Below are 21,529 nucleotides of genomic sequence, written 5' to 3'. Positions count from 1 at the left end.
ACAAAGTATAACATTATTTATTTTAAGATGTCTTACTTTTTTATGTAAATAAGTAACTAAATTATGCACATTTAGTGTGTTTTTTGTTTTACATAGCAAAATTTAAGATTTCAATTTACACGGTATTGTGCGGAACCTATCTTCTGTGTAAGATGAATAAAAAGATAACCTAATGTAATTACTTACTTACTGATGCATTCACCTTAGTAAAAGTCGCCAAATTTTCAAAATGTACAAAACTCTGGCAAACATGTTCAAATATATTCTTCAATCCAGCAACTTTGCAATTTTAGTATGCATTCTTTTTGTTGTATTCCAAATCATTTAGGTTTTTACCTAGAAACCACAATATTTTTTGCCTTAATATTAAAATATAAGCTTGTAGAATTTGTCAGCATTGGAAAAACTGCAGGAATACAGTATTTCATTGCAAAATCATTAAAGGAAAAAATGATGAGCTTTGTTTGGCAGATAGCTGCTGCTCAACGCGGAGTTTATGCAATTCTCTGATGCTTTTTAAGCAAAAACAGATAGCGCAAAAAATCACAGAAAGTTTTTGTGGAAAATACATTTAATTTTTTAATGTAAGATATAATTCTTATTTAATTATTTAAATTTGTATTTTAAATTGTTAAAGCATGTTTTGCGATAAATATAGATAGTTCACTGATCTTTTGAAAGGAAGTCACAAAAATCATCAACTTGCATCTGTTATGTAACTTTTACCTTATCATCTGTAAAAAATCACCATACTGAGCCAAGGCGGTTACATTAATATAGTATTGTAAATGATAATATGTATCTAATGTAAAGTGATCACAAGTCTTGGATTGTATTGTGAATTTTACACAGTTGAGGTGGTGTGGTTCATTTTAGTGCATGTTTCAAAAAATATCATGGATTTAATATTTATAATAATGTAAACAGTTACCATAAATGTTACAAGTTTTACTCCATGGCAATATTTATGTTGGAACAGAATATACAACTGTGTGTTCCAGATATAAAATTTTAAGCAATTCGCATAACCGTATAATGAATAATTTGGGAAAGAATTTCTGGGGTTTTTGTTCGAATTATGCTCTGAACTTGGAAATATGGATAGTGCAATTAAGTCATTTCCAGAATTTCGAATGAGTCACTGTAAAATATTTCAAAATACAAAAATGTGGAGGAAAGTTTAACTTTTCTCAAAAACACATTTTGATGAAGGACAATTATTTGATAACAAAGTATTCAATGAAATGTTTCACTTGTAAATATGTGAATAGCTGAAAATTTAAACAATGTATAGAGACATTAGGATTTTTTTGGAAGCAGGCAAGAAGAAAAATGAGCAATCGCCTTTGCCAGGAATCGAATCACGGACCTCTGGTATACCGGCTCAGTGTGCAGAACCACTACACCACGCTAGGAAGGCGGGAAAAATACCTTATATACCCCCCTTTTAAAGGGCAACTGGGGTTTTTAAGAGACCCAATTGCCAAATTCTGGGTTTGGAGAATCAATATCCAACATCCTTTTAGTTCAGGTGCCACTGTAGAGACATTAGAATTTTTTTGGAAGCAGGCAAGAGGAAAAATGAGCAATTGCCTTTGCTGGGAATTGAACCACGGACCTCTTGAATACCGGCCCAGCGTGCAGAACCACTACACCACGCTAGAAAGGCGGGAGAAATACCTTATAAATGTTCTAAGTATAAAACTGATATTAAAATAAAACATATCTAGAATTCTTTCATTTTCAGCTTAAGTATTTAAAAATAAATAAATAAAAAAACTGTAACATTAACTATTGAATTGCGATTGCTAGGAACAATGCAATAATAGAGTCTGCATTTTGACAACTAATATTGGAGCAACTGAAAATATGCAATTAATTAACAGCCTTCTTAAATCTGTAATAATCATGAAACTTAATACTACTAAATTGTATGAAGAGCTTAGCCACCTGATAAAAGGAAATGAAGAATCCTTGAAGAAAATAATGTGTTTGTAATTGCTAGACAGAATACTTTCAGAATATAATAATTCTAAGCAGCTGGTTGTTCTGTTATTTTGTACAATGAAGTATTTAATGTGGTAAGTATGCAGCAACAAAGCCCACTAATCGTACAAAGAGTCCAACCTGAGTTCACTGAAATAATACTCTTTTAATTTTTTTTTTTTTTTTTTTTTTTGTTTCTTAAGTTACCATAATTATCTCACTCTAGGTTGGCTGTTGAAAAATCTGGTCACTTTAATCTAATGTTAAACTGAAAAAATCTATAACAGGGTTGCTAAATATTTTGATGAGTATGTGCTATTTGTTTCCCTTATATACAGCATTGTAATCTATTAATGTAAGAATAAGGTAAACAATAATAATTTAGTAATGCAGCAGATGAATAATCTATGACGAACTCTAAAATAAGTACCAATGCACCAGCAACTCATTACTTTCAGATTGTCCTGACAGATCTAAAGCATAAAAGCACAAAATTCCTATTAAAATACTTTCTCATGGAGCGTTGAACTTACTTATACGGTGCTTTTTCTCTCAATGCAATACTAGTTAAAAGGGAAGAATTAAACCACCCACGAATTTGATCCAGACCTTCAATGCAAACATCAGAAATCTGTGGCTCTGCAAATAGAAAAAAATGCTACTAAAGAAAAGTTTTTATTTAATTTTAAAATGCCGATGGGGAAACAAATTTATTATTTCTTATACATATAATTTAAGGCACAAAGAAAAATTAATCCAAGACATCCTTATCACAGATGATACTTAATTAAAAACAGCTATAAATACTTACAAAATATACACTATTAAATTATTTTTTATATGAGTTTTCAAGTACAATATAACTGAACTTCAATATCATAAATCTCTTTTGAATTCCTTAAGAATACCAGAAAAACAATTCTCCACAGTTTCACCACTAACAAATGTATTTCCCTATAGATATCTTAGATCATTTTCTTAAAATCTCTTGCTATCTTGAATTTCCAATTTCTAAGCAAGAACAATAAATACTCTTTGTCCCAAAAGTGTATAATAGACTCAACTATATTACTTGTTCTAGAAAAATGGAGAGGAACACAAAAAACCAAATAAAAATCTGTTTCTTTATGTCACATGCAACTTCCATTCCAAATTACTTGATACTTGGAACTCGCCCCATTATTCTGCATGACATCGAATACACATTTCTCTGTCTACAGAATTAAGTTTTGTAATAAATTTGGTTCCATACTGTACCATACACTCTTGATGACTAATTTTAAGGAATTTGCGGAAGAAAACTGCCCTCTATTTTCATAAACTGTCCGAGACATAACAATTCACACATTCTCAATTGGGTTAAAATTGGAGCTCACTAATGACTACTCAAGAACAATGACATTTTCCATGTCTAAGTAATTTTTTCCAGCATTAGAGGTATGAATGGGAGCATTGTCATGCTGGTAACCGCAATTCTGTCCTCCAATGTTTTCTGCAAATGCCATAAGATAGTCTCTTAGTGTTTCTATGCATTAGACGAATCTTGCCACCCATCTAGAAAGGTGAAACTCACTTGCTCACTGAAACCGAAAGCTGCCTACACCATAGCAGGTCCACTTCCACTGTGCCTACTGAAATAGCTCCAAGGTTCTTTTATTAAGTCATGCTGGTAATATGAATACTGTCAAGACACTTTAGATTCCATTTTTTTAAAACACAGAAATTACATAAACCCATTTGTCACTATATGCCATAAGGTTACAGGCCCATTGCAATCTCATTCATTTGTGAAGCTTTGAGAGCAGTAATGATTGAGCCCTTTTTTTTTTTTTTTTTTTTTTTTGTGAATAACATTAATTTAATTCCTTGATTTGCCTATGAACAGTGTTTTTGATTATTTGCAATTCACAAGCCTTTGTAATTTTGCAAACCAACTCTTTCTGCACCAAAGTCATTTTTTTGTATTCACCTATAGCTGAGACTATCCACCACTCAGGGTCTTCCTGAATGTAGTTTTGGCTGATGTGGCATCTTACAAGACATTACACAATAAATCATGCTTACAGATTGATTTAGAAATTTCAAAATTTCTTTATTGACTTACCATGCAATTTTAAGTTCAGAATCCTATTAACTTCAGTATCAGAAATTTGTGCAGCTTTAAGCATATTTAAATGCAATCTTTTTTCTTTATTAAATTTGAGGTTTGAATGATGGCATTATCATATAAAAGGCTCAAGTTCCTCATCATGATTGTTGCTAACCAATTTGCATACAATTACATTTGTCTGTAAACTTTTGGGAAACACATTTTTTCTATTTTTATTTTTTCTGAAAGACAAATTGATATTTTTGTTAAATATTTACTCAGATGCAAGCCACAAGTGTTTTAAATAAATATTTTAATTGGCAATTTTATACATTTATATTTCTCTTAAACATGTAATTTACTTGAGACTATAACCTTTTGGGACAGAGTGTAGGCAGTTGAATCTATATTACTTTATGCAAGGAATCACTAAGTAGTTCCCGGTGGTTTAGAGCTTGTCTATCTGTAATCCTAAGGTTTTATGACAGGTTTTATTCTTCTTCTGTTTCTATGCATTATAAAAGGTTCCTGTTTCATCATAGTATACTGAACAACATCATAAGAATGAAAAGAAAACCAAGTATGCTTCTAATAGAATGAGAAGTAGAAATTAAAAAAATAAATAAATAAATAAATAAATAATAATTAAAAAAAACCCTCTTTGCTGAATAAAAAAAGAGACTGTCTCAAAATTTGCAACACATTCAGTTACCCTTGCAACTATAACACAAAAGGGGGAAAATAACAACGATATGAAGAAAATACAGAAAAAATGAATCTAGAATATCCACAAAGTTGTTTTTGAAAGACAATTAAAAAAAGTTTTCCTAAAGTAGCCTTAAAAAAATAGCAATGAAGAAAATCAAACTACTGAACTTGTTAAAGCTCAAAAATATAAGGGAAAAAAAAAAAAAAAAAAAAAAAAAAAAACTTCAAAGACTGGGAAAAAATTAAATCTCAATACATTACTTAAAAGATTTCTTAGACATACTATACTCACACTGCAACAAGCAGAATTTACCATTTTATTAATGGATTATATATGTTAAGATAAATTACAACATATTATACTATATATATTTGACTATATATAATGTACTGTAATATTTAACAAATAATTATATTTATTGTCCTTGACATTGGAGGGGCAACATCATATTTTATATCATGTAACTGTTGCAGAGCAGTATCAGAAAATGTTTAAAAAGGTGATTTTGAAAGATAACCACCTTTTTGTAGATGTGTGAATAGTTTTAAGAAAAAGAAATTGTAGTATTGAGCTGGAATGTGATGCTGTAACAGATAGAATTGTATTTTAAAGTTATCTATCTCCAATAAAAAAATCTATATTTTACTATGAAGCTCATTAGTTATTTCATTAAATGCTGAAACAAAATGTTACAGTACAGTTTTATTATGTATTGACTAAACAACTTTATTTAAATCTTGAAAAAGCTTGTATTTTAAATTTATGACTTAAAAACACTAATAAAATTTCATATTTTTATTATTGTTGCTTAAGGTCACAAATCAAATATACATTATTGCTCTACAGTTTAATAAAAATAAAAAACTAATTATTGAAAAACTCTTCATGACAAATTTTGATACTTCCTTATTATTACAGCCCTTGTTCTGTACACCAAGATTACTGATAAATTGCTAATGCAAACTCTCTTGAAATGGTTGCAATCCAAACAATGATCTTTTTAGTTTCACTGTGATGAGAAGAGTTCTCAATCCTTATTTTATCATATTTTCTTTCCCTCCCCAAAGCAAGTAAAGAAATAAATTCTAATTATTATTATTTTTTTTTACCTTTAAATAAAGACAACTTTATTCAGAGAATTAAAAATGTAAGTGAAGTAATAAAATATTTTAGTGAAAAATTTAAATCAAAATTTTACCTTTAAACAAAGAGCACATAATCCAAAGAATTGAAAGTGTAAGTGAAATTATAAAACTTTAGTGAAAAAAGACTTGAATAAAAACTCACAAAGAGTAATTAAAAACTTTGAGCACAAAAAATTATAAAGATAATAATAATACAAATAAAATAAAATTGCAGAAACATGGCAGCCGTAAACTGTATGCCAGAAGTGAACATAAACTTGGAAAAAGTCCCAGTGCCAACATGGTGTTTGTTACATATTTCCCATGCCATTCCGCTAAAGTGCATTGCCTGTGGTTCAGTAGTCAGTGGCAAGTGAGAAGATAAGTGTGCAAGATGTGGATGGCACAGATAGCCTAATAATATATCTGTACACTTAGTGTATTTGTACTGTATACTTAGTTATATTTGTTATTATTTACAGGAGCATTCTTGCACCATTAAGCACATTCATGCATCATAATCATTATTGTATGCAATATTGGTATATATTGGGTAGCAAGCAATTGGCAAAAAGAAAATATTGGAAGTAATTGGCTGTTTTTGGAAACTTAATTCTAGGAAGAATAAAAATAGATAAATCGCAAATTTTGTATTTCGATCTGTGAAAGTAAAGTCTCTTTGAATTTACAAATTCTGAATTAATATGGATTATCTTTGAAAATAGTTGAAAAAAGACATAACATTCACACCAGTGTTATTAAACTTGTTAAAAAAGTTCTAAAGCTCAAAGAAGTTATCAAAGACTTAAACTCATTATTATAGGTACTGGAACATTTAGAAAGGAGGGAGCAGATTTTGAAAAGCTATGATTTAGAGAAGCACTCATAAAGAATTTTGAAAATTTTTACAGGAAAAAAGAAGTTAAAAGTTTAGAAGAATATGATAATAAAATATTGTTCCTAAGATTAAATTAAAGAGAAAATTTTATTATGAGTCAATTTGTAGAAAACATAACTCCATTCATCCTGCGATGACAGGTTTTTGAAATCTGGATGACTCACAGTTTAAATCTAATAAAAATCACAATTATATTTGTATCAGAAATAAGTAAGGCCTTCTTAAAAACATGTACAATTTTAGCATGTTGAGAGAGAAAATTGGTTAGAACTAATTTTATTTCAGATAATGGTAAACAAAGAATCTTCATATCGTCTCCATTGGTAAAAGAATTCAAAATAAAGCCAATATGCTATGAATGGGTAGCAACTTTTGCTTTCGCACATGGAATAATTTCATATTCTTTCTCAAATGTTATTTATTATGAAATGAGGATGAATGTGTTAGAGGCACGCATAACAGAATATATATCAAATTTATACTTGAAAGTTTCGAGCATTTTAATTTGCAGTGTGTTGAAAGAAAAGGGATTACATTTGGCTGATTCATATTCAAGCAATTATCAGATCAAAATTCTAACATGATGTGATTCATTCAGGGCATTGCAATGGTGTCATCTTAGAACACGTGATGCATGTGGCACATGCCTATATAAATTTGAAATAGGGGGGAAAAAGGGGGGGAATTAATTATTTTTTTAAAACATTCAAATAATAAAATCCTTATTGATTACTTTAAATAAACAGCATTGCATTCAATCATGGATTTTATTTAGAATCAGAAATTTAAAACAAACTGAACTACATGCTGACGTGTCCTTTAATTTTGCTTCTCCATACTTTGTGAATACCAACATCATCAAAATAGTGTATTTTACAAGGACGGAAGAAAAACTTTTTTTTTTCTTCTGCACAATGAAAGCATATTCGAATTTTCTTTAAATGCATGTGGTACTTTCACTGCATGCAGATGGATGAAATCAGTATTCATTGTTTAGCCCTGAATTTGGTTCAATTATTTAGTTTTAGGCAATATTATTATTCAAAGGCAAGTATTCTGCTTCAAAATTTTACATTGTACTGTACACTTAGTTTAAAGATTGCATTTTTTATTTCTTGGCTTCTTTTAAAGTTCCATATGATAATGCTGCAATCTCAAACTGGCGGTCCCCGAAGTAATTTTATGTGGCCTGCAAATATAATTCTTCTAAATTAATTAACATTATTATGACAAGAGTTTGAAGAAAAAGATTTTAATGATTTGGAGTCCAATTTTACATTACTTTCAGTATCAAAAACAAACGCAACTTTCTGGAAAATCTAGAAATGGATTTAATTACTTGACACTATGATATAAATCTTATACAAGATTATTTTTATTAGCACTCATCTACAGATTAGTATTCTCAGATATGAATTTTCGCAATAAAAATAAGTGCCTTGTTTCGTTACATTTACGTTCTAACAATTTTTTTTTCATATTTGAAAATTAATAAATCTACAAAAAGAACCAGACTGCTGATGAGTATTTACAATTTGAGATGAAGAAACTTTCTAGTAATTTTGCTGCAAAATTAACAAACTTCATGAAAATCAAAATGCCGAGAGGTTTACCTGATAGGTATAACAAACATAGAAGTTCATAATTATTTATGTACAAATATTATTTTTTCTCCAAGCAAATAAAAAAAATTTAATACATGAAAGGAAGGGAATTTGTTCATTCCCAAGTTTGGTCTGTCTTGGGAGTTTTCACACATTTCGTTTTACTTCGAGTTAAAAGTAAGTTCTTTAGTAGTAACTTCAATATATTACAATTATCTGAATAAATATCAACCTGAAATTTTTAATATTTTGCTGTAAACGAGTTTGAATTACAAATTGTGACCAAGAGAAACTTCTTGTAGATACCAAGTTTTAGATTTCAGGCAGAAAATAAGTACAATTTTTTTGGCCTTATTTTTATACATATATATATATATATATACATGAAAAAATGTACTAACAAATTTCTAAATTTAATTAAATTTTTTTTTTTTTTTAAACAAAAAAGTTTTTTTTTTTTTTTTTTTTTCTTTCTGCCCTTTTTTTTAAATTATGGCTCATCTGCTACTTTCAGATCACACATGAAGAACGATTGAAAATGAAATAGACAGGGTTTTAAAAGGCTTAATAATACTGACAGACTCCGATCATCCTCTAAAAAATAAAAGTTACTTAAAGATGATAAAACGTAAAGATAATGTGCATTAAAGGTAAAAAAAAGAGGAATGCCAAGGAAATTACTTGAATTAGAATTTTTTATGATTGTAGCAGTAAGGCAAATGAAATAAATAAATCTTTAAATGAGTCTCTAGAATCGGGAAAAAATCTCAATGCAAATTTAATGGACATGATTCCTTAATTTTGGGAAAATTAAGCTGCATTTTGCAGAGATTTAGTGAAACATTAAAGCCTTCTTATAAAAGAAAGTGTGGAGGAAGATAGAAAATATCATTTTTGTGGTTTCCAGAAGGACTGAATGATTCAACCCAAACTCTTCAATTGTATCATCTTATATTTGGTTTAATGATTGCCATTTTCCATGGTTATGCTTTGAAATTCCACATTAAAAAATTCAAAAATCACCTAAAATGTTATATTCCTTTCTTACAATCTACGTTATAGAGCCAGCACCACTCAAGATGTATATCAGTTGATATCTATGGCAGTAGATATATTGAAAGCAGTGGAATTTCATATGAGGAAAGCAAAAACTAACTGTCCAGAGCAATACAAACTTTGGAAGGACTATGAATTGATGATAATACTGATTTCAGACAAGGGACAGGTTTTATTTATTTATTTATTTTTTTTATAGAAGCGAGATCCAATTGAAGATAAAATTAAGAGTTAAATTTAAGGGATGCTAGGGATTTTAGTAATACTATAATATTTTGATAAATGGTGACCTTGACTAAAAATAGATCACGTACAAAGATGGCGATTTTTTTCGTTAAATATTTTCGGCAGATATACCCAGTCAAAATTTTTGCTTAAAGTATGAGATTAAGTATTATAAACAAAATGATTGTTGAAGGCAAATATTTTTTTTACAGAAATAATCTTCATAATATTCCCCACCCAAGATCATCTGTTGGTATAAAATATCTTAGGTAGTTATATTTATATACGCAAATGCAACACCAGCAGCTAATGGGTTTAATGGCAATCAATGCATGTCAGTCTACAAAACAATTAAGCAATCTGGATTTAATCAAATGAATTGGTACAGTTTTCAATGATTTCTCAATCTTGACTGCAGTTGTCAGATTTAAGGAAAGAATTTTTAGTAAAAAGTTTTAGTAATCTTCAAATGAAAAATTTTTAACCCACCTGGAAGAACAGATTTCCAACTTATTCCACTATCGAACCAAATATCCATTATATCTGAGCATTTTCTGTATTTCTGGTCTTGTAAATTACACTGAAAATGTTACATAGTTATAGTTTCATGTTAATTCTTTACTAAAATATATATTTTAGTAAAAAATTATTATAATATATATTCTTAGAGTTTCAGTTGAAGACAGATATAGTAGAGAAATAAAAACAATGAAAATTATTTAAAAAGCTAAACTTAACTTTCACTTTTTTAAAGTGAAACACACATAAAAGTAATATGTGTATGAGTTTAAGATGATATTAAATTAAAACCGCAATTAAAGGCAAAATTTACATTTTAATGACATTTTTATTCACAAAAATTACTTTTTAATTTGTCTATACAGTCCTCTACATCAAGCATAGTTATGTTAGTTAATCATTTGCCGTGGGTTACTGACTTGCCAGAATTTATTTAAAAAAAAAATTCTATATGAAAATGTCTTGAGAATATATAATGAGTACAGTCATAATAAAATGTTAACATGTAGTATTAAACAGCCACATAAATTCACATGGTGTGGATTTAGTGGTATGACTTTTTTCATCAGAATCAAAAATGGCAGTATTTGCTAATACAAACGTCACAACAAATGAAAACTTTTACTTAAAAAATTTAAATAAAAGTGCTTAGCCTAGAGAGTAACATTTTAAATAAAGTATTTCTTAAATGATCACACCTCTAAAATGTGAAATTATCTGCATATGCCAGCAATATACTATTACATATTTTTGGCATAAACAAGTTATATCAGTCATATTAAAGTACATGTTGTATGATTTATATTAAAGATAGCTTAAAGCTTTCTAAAGACAAAAAAAAAAAAAAAAAAATACTTTTATTCTTAAATGATGAGGTAATAACTGATCCAAATCTAACTCCCACCAGCAATGGATCCCTTGCTTTTGAATAAGAGAGCACAGATGATCAGTTATAGCTCTATGGGGGAAAAAAAAAATCAGAAATTAAGTAAACTACAAATCTAGTTTTTAAGTAAGTAAATTTTCATTAATGTCAAAATAAATATACATGAAATACATCTAAAATTTGGGACAAATGATACAGATTTCAAATAACTACATCACAAAATTTTCACACTGTTTGCTAGTAAAATATCAAATTACTGTGCTTCAAAAATTATTGCTTAACAACTTATTTTTTCAATAAACTATATTTACTTCCATTATTACTTTATTCTCCTTATTTTTACTGGGTTCTCTATTATATGACAAAGAAAGTATAGTAGGTAAAAATTATAAGCTTAAAGAAAAATGATGGTAGATTATCTCTTTTAGTTAACAGAGCTGCAGGTGTATAATGCATAAGACTACCAACAGAAGTGTGAGGATGTTATAGAACAAATAAAACAAACAAAAAATTTTACACACATATATATATATATTTTAAAATTTATTCATTCAAATGACCCAGTGTAAAACTTGTCAATGATATGAAAAGTAAACTACATAATTTAAGATGTCTGCAGTTATATTCCTAGTAAATGTTAAATCTATAAATGAATTCCCAAATGCACTTGTTTAGTTACTCAGCGCCACACTGAGATTAAAATGATGTTTCATAAAATCAAATGCCTTTTTAGTTCATTTAAGCTCTACACTGAAATCCCTGATCATAATAACAGGAACATCTGTATCTTCTTCATCAATCAATAAAGTAGTCTCAAAATATTTCTTAAATGTACTGTGATAAGGTTGCATAAAGGAAGAAGAAACTGAAGATTAATATGGACAAGGATGTCTCGAGAGCATAAAATGAATATTATTATTTAACTTTTATATGTTTTCAATAGTTGCTAAGTTGAATTAATTATTTAAAAAAATAAAATTAATGTTGGCATTGTTTCAAATGCAGGCTCGAGAGCCACATATTGCTCTCGCACGTAAAATGTAGAGAATTTGAATTTGTTTAAAAAGGAGATAGGTTTTTCTCTTGTTGATGGTATGTAGACATTTTGGGGGGGGGCATTCAACACAATTTTCATGCGGTGTTCCATCATTAGAATTTCCATTGGAGTTCAACACCCCACTGTTGAAGCATTAACACTACACCACAGTACTAAACAAGAACACCTTCAAATCTCCTGAATTAACACTTGGATGAATAACTATAGAAGGTGGAATAAATCTTGATTGTCCATTGACAATTACACCAACCATACAAATATTGCCTGCTTCTGAATCCTTTAATCCCTCTTATACTTTCTAATCCTGTATTAAATTATACTGGTGCAAAATCTGCTACATGCGTCAAATTTCTATAAATCATAACACCACTAGCTTGGTGAAATAAAATAAAATACAGCAAACACCACCTGAATACACTGACTGTCTATGCATGACTGTCTACCACAATGACCTTGCCACTCACATGCAAACGTGCATGTGCATGGAGCTTTGACTTCACCAAAATTGTGTGATTATTGATACATTACTATGCATATATCCTTTGTCCAATTAAAAAAAAAAAGAGTTTGCTAATGTGCTCTTTGTTCTACTTATAAATGTATTTAGATTGATCATGGCATTTGTAGTTTTGAAGATATAAGCATAAGCATAAGCATTCATGAACACCTTAAAAAGGTCTTAATTTCTGCATTCCCTTCAGACCATTATGAAGAATTATAATTCTACATTAATAAAAAAAGAGTTTACATAATTTTACCTCGGTTAAAAATGCACTTTATGCAAAGAAAATCTACATATAAATACTGACAGTATATTCTGTAGGCAGAGATATACAGCTGAGATTAAACTTTATGTTGATATACTTACATCACTTTATTTTTGACATTATTGTCATATTTTAATTTGGGCCTTTAGGCTATAACATTTCTGCTTAAACGCAACAAGCACCATATGACCTTGATTTCCAAGACCTTCGTTGTTACCAACTTGATTTAATTACTTAATTTGACTGAAAGTAATTAAAGAAATTTAAAGTAATATGGAGATATTCATGCTTCATGTTTTGTGCGTGACATTATTTCTGCCTTCAGAACATTACACTTACATTTTAGACATATTTGCGGTAAGAAGAGAGCAAGGCAACAGCAGTATAGCCAGGCTGAAAAGCAGGAGTGAAGTCTTCAGAACAAAATCTTAATTAAGAATGAATTAGTTTCAATTTCAATACCATTTGACAGAATAATTAATAAAGCTATTAAATTTCGACTATTTGAGTTTCAGTTCTGTTTACATCACCAGCATTATGTAAAATTCGTATGATATGGATTAATCTAAAAATGCCATAGTCCAGAAAAAATTATTACCAGGATTTGCTATTTTTAGAACAGAAAGAGGAAATACCCAAATTAAAATAAAGAATTAAAGGACTATTACTAAATTAAGTTACAGTCAAAAGTCGTTAATTCGGACACCCATAATCCGGAATGATCTATAATCCAGACCTCAAAGTTAAAAACTTTCTGCGCATGCGCCGCGTTGACACATGCGCATAGGCGTTTACGCGTGCGCGTAAGACCTTTACGACTGCGCATATGCGTGTGCGCAAACGCAGAATACGTTTTCGCGTGCGCGTTTAATGTATAATGGACGGTATAATATAAAATTATCTAATTATCTATTTCAGTTAATGTTGATGATTTCGTTGTTCCTTAACTTCGAATTGGATGCGGCTTATTATTTTTTGCAGACTGTAAGAGCAATTTTATAAAAGTAAACTTGAACTTTCGATTATGTCAAATAGAATTTCCGATGCTGGAGCTCCTAAAAGATCTACAAAACGAAAGTATGTTTCGATGTCCGTCAAACAAAAAGTGGAATTGCTGCAAAAAATGGATAAAAACATGAAGAAGGTGACAGAGAGGTTAGTGAAAATGAAAAAATTTCGATTGACAAGTTAGTCGGTATTCTCGGCACAGCAATTATGGGACTTGAACAGCGGAACTTTGTAACTGAACAAGAAATTATGTCTGTTTATAGAATTAAAGAGAAAGTATTATCACATAAAATGAAGCAACTTAAACAACTTACATTGAAAGAAATGTTTAATAAAGTAAACAAATACATATTAAGCTTTTTTTCTGTAAATTTTGATACCCTTTTAGATTATAATTGTTCTTTATTTCATAAATTACGGTTTCATATTTTTAATTTTAGAATTTCTGCATGCCATCTTACGGTATTTAAACTGATGATCTATAATCCGGAAAAATCGATAATCTGGAATCGCCGAAGTCCCGACGAGTCCGGATTAATGACTTTTGACTGTAGAATTTTGATTTACATATTTTTGGTATATATTTCCCCTCTTTCAAAGTGAAAAAGTCTTAACAACAGAAAAGTTCTTTTGACATGACAAGCATTACAGAAGCAAAATAAAATATAATATGCATAATATATATCCTGGAATTTTGGTTTAAATGCTAAAGGAGAGCACCAAAACAAAAGAAATATACTTATGGAGAAAATTAAAAAAAAAAAAAAAAATCTAAATACAAGGGTGGATCCCCCCCAAATGTTACATGCATCAGCATTTGAAAAGTAATTATTGTGGAGGGAACACTTTATCCCCAGAGTGTAGGCAGATGGCACTAGTTGTCTAGCAGTGGTAGTACAGGTTGTTATAGTACGTTCATGGACACATTATAATGATTGAAAAGTGGTCTCGCTTGGAAGTGTGAGCTGTGATTTGTTGCCCTGATCAAGTATCTGTAGAGTGGCTATACCGTTACTGCTGATCGTTATTGTGCCACTTTGACCAGGTTATGTGAAGCCATCCAATGGAAGGGCCCTGGCTTGTTGAGTGATGATGTCATCACCATGCATTGCAACGCCGAGCCTCATACCGCTTGCCCAACAAGAATTGCTCCAAAAGTGAAAAAATCTGGAGTCACCCCATATACAGCACAGTGACTATTTTTGTTTTTCCGAAATTGAAGGAACATTTATCTGCAGTGAGATTTTCTTCAGATGGGGATGTGAAAACAGGCACTGAGAATTGGCTCAATGGGCAAGGACATGACTTCTATAAAGCCAGGTTAAACAAGTTAGTCCTGCATTCAGATAAATGCCACAGATTTGGTGATTATGTGAAAAATTGATAGGCAAGTATACATCTTAATTCCCTTTTGTATTTTCTGTCTATCGTTAATAAATTATTTTTTACTACCCTTGTAACCTTTTTCTTTTTTTTTTTTTTTCTGGATCCACCCTTGGAATTGTTTTAAATAATTACACAATTTTTAACATAACATAATATATATTTTGACAATAAATGCAAGCTTTAGAACCCTATTAAAATTTGCAGTCCAATTTTAAAAAGTTCATGTTTTTTCCTTTAAATCCAATTTTGCTTCTTCTGGGTTTTTTTTTTTTTTTTTTTTTTAATTTATTGAAATCGCAAATATATAAAAAATTTTATGCACTAATTTATCTTCATTAATTGGGGATGTCATCTTTCATGATCGACAGGTGGCACTTAATGCCATAGATGGAACAATTTTGTTGAAAAATGCAGACAAGGCTGTCACTTAAAAAAAGAAGAAGAAGAAGAAGATGTGAATAAGACATTAACAGAAGTTGTACGATGTTATAAAGAACTTTTTATTTTTCTTTATTATGACAAATTTCCTATAAATATTTATGCTCCTGTTGTCCATTTCCATAGTGTGTAACAATCATTTGGATAAGGAACAAATCACGACAATGAATGAAAGATTATGACCTTGGATGAGTAAGTTTGTTTCAAACTATTTATTTGCATACTGTTACTTGTAAGAATAGTAAATACTGCTACTGAAAATGACTATGCTTCGTTCTATTTCCAAGAAGAGCTCCCACAAAATCTATTAAACTTTTGCATCAAATTATATTTGAAACTTTAATTGATGGAAAAAACAGATTGAGATTGCATAACTTTTCTGGTTTTTTCATCTGATTTTAATCTCAAGAAAATGAAATAAAAATTACTTCAGATTTTCACTGCAAGTGACTTCATTTCTGCAATTTAGAAAAGCCCATTGCAATCACAAAATGTCACTGTTTGGTGTGTTTTCATAGCAAATTTTATCCCTAAATGATATTTTCTTGAGAAATTACTTTAATAGGACCAAAGACTTACACTATTACCACATAAATGTATCATGATATATGACTAGTTTTGTCATTTCATTGGCAATTCAGAGGCAATTGCTGGATCAGGTAACTTTTATGTAGGATAGAGCATCACTGCTCATTGGTCTATTTGTTCAGCAGCTGTTGTGCCATGACTTTACAGAAGAAAGGTCATAAGTGCATTTTTTCCATTTGCACAAAGCTTCACTCTCTTGATCTAACAACACATGACATTTTCCTGTAGAGTTATTTGAAGTTCAAGGTCTATCTTATGCAGTCTAGACTTGTGATGACCTTAAAGTGCAACATATCACGGACTGTGCTGAGCATTCTTGGTGACACATTACATTCAGCCATTGAAAATGTTATGCACAGGATGCAATGCGTAGTCTCTGTAAGAAGGGTAGTTGAATTGAAAAAACTCTATGCCCTTGCCAAAGAAGTGTTTTTATTGAATAAAGTGCTATAACGCACTAAAATATAATCTCTGCAACCCTTTGGGGCAGTTCATTTGCTGTATTAAAATGGTGTTGAACTGAGGTTATTCATTTATCTAATTTTCAGCTATGTAAACTACAACAGAGTCAATTTTCCTCCATTGGCAACTTTCAGAACTAAATTTTTTAATGAATTTTTTTTCCTATGTTGTCATTAGTCCCCAACCAAATTTGGTGGCATTTTAGCTGATAGATCAAGCTACAAATGACTCTGAGAAGTGTAAGTAAAAAAACTGTAAAGTAATTTTTAAAGAATCTATGTTCATAATTCTTTACATGTGTAGTGTCCCCTGGTACTTAAATAGATATCATTTTGAATAACATCAGCATGTTTTTCATGTTGTGATGGAATTGTTTAAAATTCAGTGGCCCACCACTGTGAAGTAAGGTCCATTATTCACATTTTGACTATAAAAAATCTGACATTAGCCCAGATGTCTTGCAGATTTGTGAAACATAGATCCATTTGCCATCACTGATGACAAAGTTCATAAGCCCATGAGACTGTTTAGAAGAATGCACATAATAAATCGAGTGCACTTGTATATTTTAGCTGGCAATAATTAAATCATCTCCAGTACAGCTTAAACCTGGCATTAATACTTTTCCTTAATCTCAGAAAGATCCTTTGATGAAAGAATTTGCTTGTCAGAAAGTGTTTTCAAACTGATAAGGAAATCAAAAGAACATTTCTAAAACACAGATTCTATTCAAAGTTGTCTCATGCTTTGAAAATATTTTAACAATGGAAACTACATGGAATAAATAGCTGAAATACGAAGCATTTGAAAAACCAAAATGTTTAGTAATTAATTTTTTTCCTAATGTGATTTTCACTTAAAGAATAATCCTCACATACATATAAATAAGCAAATTTTACCTGTGAATAATAGGATGACTTTTGTCTTCAGCATAAAATACAGGAATTGGTACACCCCAAACCCTTTGACGAGATATACACCACTGTGGCGAATTACTCAGTTGGCTAAGAAACAGATTTTTCAGTTGATCAGGTATAACATTTACTTTCTGCAAATGTTCCTATAATAGCCAAACATACCTACATGAAATTTTGATGGATAATTTAAAAATCAATATTTAAAATTGTATAAACAACATAATATACAACATTTCACCCATATCTGTAGCCAACATGTTCTACAACTTAACTGTGGATGAGCAAAACCACAGATAATACTAAATATTATATAAATCAGACATTTGTGTAATTAACATGGTCAAGTTTTATTTGTAAATTATATGCTGCTAGATATTACCAATCTCAAATCAAACATTAATGGAAACTACACTAATGTTTAATTTGAGACTATCATACGTTATACTGCAAAAGATGAGTGAAAAATGGAGAAATGTGGTTCCTCTATTCTATAACAAAATATACTGTTTCAAAGCTAGACAGAAATAAAACCCATTTCTTTTTCCATTACAAAGCATACATGCACACACACACAAAATAAAAAAAGTGATTAATGTGGCATTGATAAGAAGAGAATAATATTAAAAACGAGTAGTAGCAAATTAAATGAAGAAATTAGTTTATGAAAACAATGAGACAAATATTCTTTGACCAATGTTAATTGCAAAATCCTGCCACTAACTTGCTATAAGCAGGATGTCAGTAAATAAACTCACGAATGTAAGGAATAACACATAAGCTAAGATTACATAAAAGTATTTGCTATGACTACTTTCATTTTATTTGATCTCTTCATTATCTCAAATGATCATGCTGATGCCTGTGGTTATAATAACTATGAGAGGTCAATGATAGTGGGCATATTTGAGTTACTACATATATTTCTTGTCATGTTGTCATTTCATGAGATTTAGAAACACATTTTTTCCCCTTCTTTTTGATACCATAATAAACCACAAATAAATGAAACTGTGGAACCAAATTAGCAGATATGAGGATGTAATTGCATTACTTTACTACTGCTATTCATGATGTGATAACAATATTTTCAGGAACTAACATTCCTTGAAAAAAGCTACAATATTCACCTTCAAAAGCTGGTAATATTTAATTACATAATATGTTGCACAAAAATAAATTTTATTTATTTGTGAATCACAATTCTGCCATATGCTAATACTAATAATTCAGTTAATAAGTTAATCAGTAACCTCCTTGAGGCTCCAGCAACCATTCTTCCATGAAATACATGGACAATACAACAACAAACAATAAGAAGGAGATTGAATATCAAACACTCAAACCCGGGTCTGGTGTTAAATAACTGCTTCAGTATCTTCTGAAATCATACTGATATTTTTTCGAATTGATCTAAAACACTGATTCTTAATTATTAATATTCCATCCCCCCTCACAGCATATCAGAATATCATTATTTTCTTAAGTTCCCACCACCAAACATCTTATTTATAGTGGTGCATTTCAAACAATAGGTTACTGCTCTTAAATAAAAAATTTCTTACATTTAATAAGTATAAACAAGGAAACACTTCTATTAATTTTGCTTCATTTACATAAGGCTTAAATTTAACATTTTGAAATTTGTTTCTGGTCAAGGGATTTAAACCAGACCCTAGTTTTTCTCTGTTCTGATCTTACTGTTATACTTTGAGTCTACAACCAGTCTGAGATAGAAAAACCACCCTTTTTAGAGAACAATTATCTGCTGGATAAAAATACCTGGTTGAAAGAATGTTTAATGACAAAGCATTTGAGTAATAATTTGGGATATACTTGCCTATGGCATGTACACCTTTGTAGAAGACTTTTCAAGAGAAATTAGCTTTTGTGTATGTTAACAGATAAACAACATAATTATATGAAGCCAGCGTCCTCATTTATAAAGAATATAACAAACCACGAAGTATTTTGCTACTTTAACCAGCCTGGCAACACACAGCCAAATGGGTATATAAATCTAAATAAATCATAAAAATGGATTTGATAGTTTTAGAAGTTCCAGTGCTTATATTTACATTTTATACATTATAAATTTAAGCTAATATACTATGAAATAAAATTAAATTTTACTCAAAATATTTCAAGCCTAAATCCTCATATACATGGGTGAAAAAAAGTTACTCTTGCCCTCCTTTACAGTTTAGAATAATAGTGCCATGGCTTAGTTCTGATATGCTGGAGATTAAAAATCTGCTCATCTGAAAAATATTGCACTTAGATAACAATATGGGTAATTTTTTTATTAAAATTTTCTATTACTTAAACATATATTTATCTGCTACTTAAATTTTGTACCTAACCTCAGTACACTAGAACTATTAAAGCAAACACTCAATAAATAAATAAAAATTTACCATTGCTTTATCTCGAATCTGATGAACATCAATAAACCACTGGTGACTACTACGAATTATTACTGGTGTTTTACTACGCCAGTCATATGGATAACTATGAGTGTACTGCTCTAAATGAAGAATGTCTTCATTCAAGAGATCTAACACAGCTTTTGACCCATCATAAAGTACAGCTTTTCCTTTCAACATTTCTCCAGCACCATCTGTGTAACAACCATTTTCATCTACAAGACATCTCTGTATGTATGAAATAAAAAATAAATATATAGCTTTCTGATGTAGAAAAGGTAAAATATGATAAGGAGAGAGACATTAATAACATTTTTTTTTTTTTTAAATACACTTCCCTCCAAAAGTTAAGGAACAGCATGCCTTTCAAAGCTGACTATTACAAAAATGTCAGTAATGTTTGAATTCACAGTTCATAAACATGACAGTAATGAACTTTAAGAAAATATATGCAAAAACAATAGCTAACACTTTTATTTTATAGAAATGAATACTTATATAGGAGTTGGAGAAAAATGTAAAAATTGTTTGTAATTTTCGTTCACGTGTGTTGATCTTCAGTTATTATTACAGTTTCGTGGACAATATCCACGAGAGTCTTATGAATGTTCAGGAGAAGTCATTTGCCCAACTCGTTGAAGTGGCAGGCGATCGGATGGATGAAAATGGAGATTTCACAAGCTGATGCTGCTAGAAGTCTCAATGTCTCTTGTACTCTGGTCCATTGACTATGGAATCAGTTTGAATCTGAGGAATCTGTCTAGAAGACATGTTCTAGGCAAACTCAGAGTTACAACATCTGTGGGAGACTGTTATTTAGCTCTTTCGGCTTGAAAAAGGAGTAACATTACTGTGCCTCAGCTCATGGTGGATCATTTAGTGGCAACAGGGACAAGAATTTCAGCTACTACAGTGCACAGATGCCTGCACAATACAGGTTTGCATGCAAGATGACCAGTTGTTTGTGTGCTCTTGACACAAGGACACAGAAGTGCCGTTTATGCTGGGCAAAAGAACATGTCTCCTGAACCAGTCAACAAAGGGGGTGCCTGTTCCCCTAACAGATGAGTCCCATTCACATTGGAGAGGATTCGGGCTGTCAGCTGATTTGGAGGAAACAACGCAGCAGATACAACCAATCCCACATTGTGGAAAGAAACAGTTACAGAGGTGGTGGAATAATGGTTTGGGTTGGGATCTCTCTTGGTGGTCACACTGATCAGCATGTGTTCCATGGAGGAACTTTGACCTATGTGAGATATTGAAATGAGATTCTTGATCAGTATGTCCACCCATATGCCACTGCTATTGATCCTGGATTTCTTTTGATGGACAATAATGCACAACCACTTCGAGCTGAGGTTGTTGAAGAATATCTTGAGGGTGA

General features: G+C 30.4%; 1 protein-coding gene across 3 annotated transcripts in view; it reads right to left on the bottom strand.

Moving 5' to 3' along the window:
- Window positions 1-21,529, bottom strand: part of IleRS-m (Isoleucyl-tRNA synthetase, mitochondrial) — a 142,876-nt gene that overhangs the window by 47,996 nt on the left and 73,351 nt on the right. For all 3 annotated transcript variants that reach the window (XM_085815708.1, XM_085815710.1, XM_085815709.1), the window contains exons 11-15: window positions 20,134-20,370; window positions 17,702-17,862; window positions 11,066-11,168; window positions 10,181-10,271; window positions 2,520-2,625 (exon numbers count right to left, since the gene is read on the bottom strand). In XM_085815708.1, the coding sequence (XP_085671834.1) occupies window positions 2,520-2,625; window positions 10,181-10,271; window positions 11,066-11,168; window positions 17,702-17,862; window positions 20,134-20,370 (698 nt within the window). The remainder of the gene's footprint in view (window positions 1-2,519; window positions 2,626-10,180; window positions 10,272-11,065; window positions 11,169-17,701; window positions 17,863-20,133; window positions 20,371-21,529) is intronic.

Source organism: Stegodyphus dumicola, chromosome 4 (assembly GCF_044657685.1).
Source record: "Stegodyphus dumicola isolate Sdum_Otavi_A_Nest chromosome 4, ASM4465768v1".
In the NCBI taxonomy this organism is placed as follows: Eukaryota; Metazoa; Arthropoda; class Arachnida; order Araneae; family Eresidae; genus Stegodyphus; species Stegodyphus dumicola.
Note: the sequence above shows the minus strand (reverse complement) of the source record. Positions and strands in the feature narration are given on the sequence as shown.